The sequence below is a fragment of the Ochlerotatus camptorhynchus genome, unplaced genomic scaffold, assembly GCF_037179485.1.
Source record: "Ochlerotatus camptorhynchus isolate MF236.1 unplaced genomic scaffold, CSIRO-AGI_Acam_v1.1 ptg000362l, whole genome shotgun sequence".
NCBI lineage: Eukaryota > Metazoa > Arthropoda > Insecta > Diptera > Culicidae > Ochlerotatus > Ochlerotatus camptorhynchus.
The window spans coordinates 64,481-69,599 of NW_027040850.1; the positions used below are offsets into that span (position 1 = coordinate 64,481).

The following is a 5,119-nucleotide window of genomic DNA, read 5'->3' on the forward strand; positions in this document are numbered from 1 at the left end:
TTTTCCAAACAGTGTTGTTTAGTGCGCCTTTCCGACAGTCAACAACGGTGACAGCGACCAGAAGTCAGTTTCAACTTGCTTCGGTGAGGTTTTGAAATATTTTATCGAGCACATCGTTCATTTTTCTCCATTCCACAGTATATTATCATCCTACTTCAACTGAAGTGCAACTGAATCTTTTAAATTGCACTGCTCAACATATTTGACTGCATAACTAAACTTCTGTCAGCTTAGTGTTGTAATCAAGCAGAAAAGAATACACCTTTGAATGATCACCGATAGTATCAGCAATGATTTGTGAAATAAATGAACCAAACATTTTATAACAAGATGCTCCGATCTATTAACCGATTCACTTTTTAACTTTCTATTGATGAGAAAAGTTATGGTTAGCCTTTCCCCACCCATGTTTGCTTTTTTGAGATACAATATTTCATTTATGAAAAAAGTGCTAGCACAATAAATGTTCATTAAATTTAATACTAAAAGTTGTCTTTTCAAATCAATTGTTTTTCAATCAATTGGAGAAGATTAATAAATCAAGGACAATTTTTCGAAGGGACTTATTCGCATTTTTTTTTCAATTCGTTCATTAGGAAGGCTCAACCGCGTTAGCTTTATGTAGTCGATATTGAATTGTTTGTAAATTATCAAGAATAACTTAATAACTAGTAGGGATGGACCGATTACTTACTCGAAGTAAAAAATAGTGTCATTGTTGAGGGAAGGATCATGAGAGGAACATGAGGTATCGTTGTCGTATCGCAGAGTGTGCATTGTAGCCAGGATTTGCGTCTGGTGTTTGACCGGCTGTCGATGGTGGGCGACGATAAGAATCATCTAGGCGAGGGAACATGACAAACCCAAACTAATAAAAGAAAAAAAAATACACAGAGAAATTAAATTGTTATATTAAACATGAGACTAGATGAGACTCACCCTAGTGGCTCAACCAAGACTCCCGGATAACTAGCTCAGTAGCATGAGACCCCTGAACTGTGTCACAGGGTCGGCATGCTACTGGGTAATTTGGAGGGGCTACGCGGGACAAAGTGTGCAGAAACTGTGGGATTTCTCTAGTGATGGTGAAATTAATTGAAAGCTAAAGTGTGGGTGGAAAAAGTCTAGAAATTTATTAAAATTATATTATGGTGCAGATGGTTTTATTGGTCTATTGTGGGGTGTGTTCTGCTTCTTTGGTACGTACCGGTGGTGTTTGCTGGACGATGGCGAGCGCTCGCGGGTGGTGATTGTGTTGAGGCCGATGTTGTTTGACCACGATGGTGTTCTGGGCTGGAAGATGGCGCCTGGTGACTGGAGTTGTGGTCACGACAATGGCGGATCGGAGGCTTGTGTTTGAACGTTGCGATGGCTATTCACAACCAGCCTTTTCTGTTGGCAACGGCGTCTCCCTTCGTTGGCAAATATCAGCTGACCTTGACAAGGTCACCTTGGTCGAGCCGAGAAGAGTCTTCCTCCTTAACGATTAGGACTTCCGAGTCCGAGGATGCTCTCCTTTCTGGCAATTACAAGCTGGAGAGTGGAAGGTCCTTGAGTTTTAGACCAAGACAGTCGAGACTGACTTGGTCGAAACGTGCCGAGCGTGAGGATATTCGTGGAACAAATAAAAGAAAGTCCTGAAGGACAAATGGTTGTTTAAAACCAAGCCAAAATCAAATTTGGTCAAACTAAGGTACCTGAACGAAAACAGAAGGAGGTTGTTCACTGAACTTTGAGGCACTTTGTTCGGTTCACTCACGTCTTGTACGCACGAACATCGGTATACTTCTGGGCAATGGTTGACCATCCCAGCTATCAAAAGCCTTTCTTTTCCCATCCAGTTTTCAATTCGTTCTTTATTTCCTCCATTTTCCTTCCTTGTAGGCTACAAGTTGTAGCTTATCACCACCCATCCATATCATCTCCTTCGTTTTTCAGTTTTTCTACCACAGTTGATCACAACACCCTTTCGATCCTGCCTCGCCCAATTAAGTTTATAAAAATATCAATTTCAATCTAATCCTACTAACACAAATTTATACATTTTTAAATTTACAGCGATTTTACCAACAATCCTACAAATCCTACTAACCCAACACTGACACTAAACAAACACCACAGTTTTCTAAAACAAGCGCATGCACAAATTAAAACCTAGGACATTGTAACTAAGCGGTTATAGACAGTAGAAGAAACACATAAATTGACTGAATAGCAGAGATCACGAGCTCCCAACACGTTTCTTATAGGAGCACATTGGGTTGTCTTCCTTGAGCCTCAAGGGTATTCAAAAGGCGCATGATCGATGTCATCGTAACCGTTTCCACAGCGACATATATTGCTGTCAATGCTATCCATGAGGTTTATTTTGTGTAGGTGTGCATCCAACGAGTAGTGGTTGGACATAAGTCTACTCACTACACAAATTAAATCACAACTTACGCCCAAGCCTTTAAGCTAGAGGTGGGCAAAACAGCTCATCTGGCAGCGCGAATCTGAACGATCAGCTCATTATGGGGTGCTGATTCTATTGAACAGCTCTTCAGCTTACATTGAAATCATAGAAATTTTGACACAAATTCAAAATCAAAAATCAAAAATCAGAAAAGAATGAGTGTGACCACTACATACAAACCGTAAAAGTAGTCTAAACCATTAATTCAGTCCGTGGCTCTATGCAAGTATGCAAAAGAACTATGCTGAGAATATGCGAGAGAGCTAACACCTATACACATAAAAACATTGCGAGCTTCACTGCTGATGTAAATATGCATGCATGCAAACATTCATGCATGTAAACTTCATTTGCACGTAAACTTTTAACTTGCAAGAAATGTTGTTTACAAAGATGGATGGTTACATACAATATTTGGATTATTCCTTGAAATGTCTCATAACTTTACACGATCTAAAATGTAAACTCGTATGATATACACAGTTCGAAAAAGTAGTGTAAATTTCTGTTCAATATGATGCACATAAATGGAGCGTCACATATCATATACGTTTACATTATATATAATGTAAAGTTCTGACACATTTCATGCAATGTAGCAAATATTGTATACAAAATTATACTCCACAGACACTTCTAATGTACACACTCGCCTGAGATAAAGTGAACGATGGCCGTTCCTTAAGAATCGCAGAACCCTTCAGCTCATCCCCCGAGACTAAGCGTCATCAGGACCCTAGCCGATTGCTTTTATTGACAATAACCGTATTATCAATATATTCTATATTGACGTCAATAAATGAAAATATTTCTGTATTGACATCATCAACATTATTGTCAAAAATTCGCCATTGCGTCAATATATTGAAAAAACATTGTCAATACCCAAAACCGGGGAGGAAGGAACAGATTCGAAAATGCGTGTGTGTGTGTGTGTGTGTGTGTGTGTGTGTGTGTGTGTGTGTGCGTGTGTGTGTGTGTGTGTGTGTTTTTTTTTGTTATGATAAGGAAAGCTTCAAAATCCCGGCCTGTCACTGTGTTGTGTCTTTGTTCTCCTTCTGGCAAGTGTGGGACTCTTAACCACTAAAACCTTACTCGCCTCTAGCCACTATCCCCCGGAACTCCCCTAGAGTATTTCGTCGGGGGGGGGGGGGGGGGGAGCCTGTTCTGAAGCACTTCTCTTTAGCTCAGCTAGCCGGCGTTGCTAACTCGCTGATCATCTCTCCATTTTCGCTACAGCTGTGACAAAATTTGCGTCACTGCCCTGCTAACGACACTCCACGTCCTCTCATCCCGGCACATTTCACTGACGACATTTCTCGTGCTAAGGGCCGGCATCTCCACTCGCACTGCCTCAAATCTTGGGCAGTCGAAAACCACGTGCTCTGGCGTTTCGTCCACGTTGCCACACTCTGGACAGAGGGGTGACGTTGTGTGTCCAATGCGATGCAGGTATTTCCTAAAGCAGCCTGACCAGATAGGAACTGTGTCAAGTGGAAGTTGACTTCTCCATGCTTCCTGTTCACCCAGGTCGAAAGAATCGGTATTAGCCTGTGTGTCCATCTACCGTTCTCCGCTGCGTCCCACCTCCTGTTGCCACTTAGCCATCGACTCCGTTCTCACAATTTTTCGTACTCTTCTTGTATCTCTTCGCATATAGCATTCGGTGTCCTCCGCCAAGGTGATGACGATGGGTATCATACCGGCAATAACGCATACTGCTTCCATCGAAATTGTTCTGTACGCACTCACGACTCTCATGGCCACGTACTGTTCAATTTTCTCTGGTTCTTCTTCGTTTTCAGCGCTGCATCCCAGGCTGGACCTCCATACCTCAGAATCGACGACGATACACTAGCCAGAAGACGCCTCTTGCTGCTGCTTGGTCCAGAGTTGTTGGGCATGATTCTAACTATCGCATTGATGGCCTTCGCCGCCTTCTCACGTGCGTAGTTGACGTGGCTATTGAAGCTTATCCGGTCATCGAGTATCACTCCAAGATACTTCAGCACGCGCTTTGATGCTATGGCGTTCTCCCCGACGGTAATTTCTGCTCGCTGAACAGCTTTACAGTTACTGACCAATAGCACTTCCGTTTTGTGGGGGGCTATCTGCAGCTTCGCTCCTTGCATCCAGTTGGAAACCGTGTCGATCGCCTCGGTTGCCAGCATTTCCACCTCTTCCAACGTCTCGCCTACTACCGCCAACACGATGTCGACCGCAAATCCTACGATCTCGACTCCTTTGGGCAGCTTCAGCGTTAGCACGCCGTTGTACATCGCGTTCCAAAGCGTTGGGCCAAGGATAGAGCCTTGTGGCACACCCGCCATGATCCGGATTGATTTCTCTCCCATGTCCGTCTCGTAAACTAGAACCCGGTTCTGGAAGTAACTCCTTATAATGCTACACAGGTTATCAAGAACCCTCATTCCATGCAGTGCTTCGGCGATTGCCAGCTGTGTGTGTGTGTGTGTCATCCTCTATCCCTCACCCAGCCGGGGGCGTTTGACAAGTAGAACTGCGAATAATTTGATCACATTTCATGCTCCGTAATGGCTCCGCCCTTTATGTTGAGGCAAGACAGGGTGTCCTCAACAAGTTAAGGGAACAGGATGTACTAGATGTCCACAACAGGTACAGCAAAACATCACATAGACGATTCAT

The 5,119-nt window shown here is 43.2% G+C and overlaps 1 protein-coding gene across 1 annotated transcript; it reads right to left on the reverse strand.

Annotated features, from left to right (window-relative positions):
• Positions 1 to 4,212: 4,212 nt before the first annotated feature.
• LOC135709723 (uncharacterized) lies at positions 4,213 to 4,734 on the reverse strand. The gene is made up of 2 exons (XM_065232096.1): positions 4,600 to 4,734; positions 4,213 to 4,512 (listed from the first exon to the last, which is right to left on the reverse strand). The coding sequence occupies exons 1-2, from the start codon at positions 4,732 to 4,734 to the stop codon at positions 4,213 to 4,215; spliced, it is 435 nt and encodes a 144-aa protein (XP_065088168.1).
• Positions 4,735 to 5,119: the final 385 nt, after the last annotated feature.

What these genes read in the sequence shown, in the direction of transcription:
- LOC135709723 (XM_065232096.1), bottom strand. Translation starts at nt 4,734, where the DNA reads ATGTACAACGGCGTGCTAACGCTGAAGCTGCCCAAAGGAGTCGAGATC. An exon ending in CAACCGAGGCGATCGACACG is followed by an intron (nt 4,513 to 4,599) that starts GTTTCCAACTGG and finishes AAAGCTGTTCAG; the next exon opens with CGAGCAGAAATTACCGTCGG.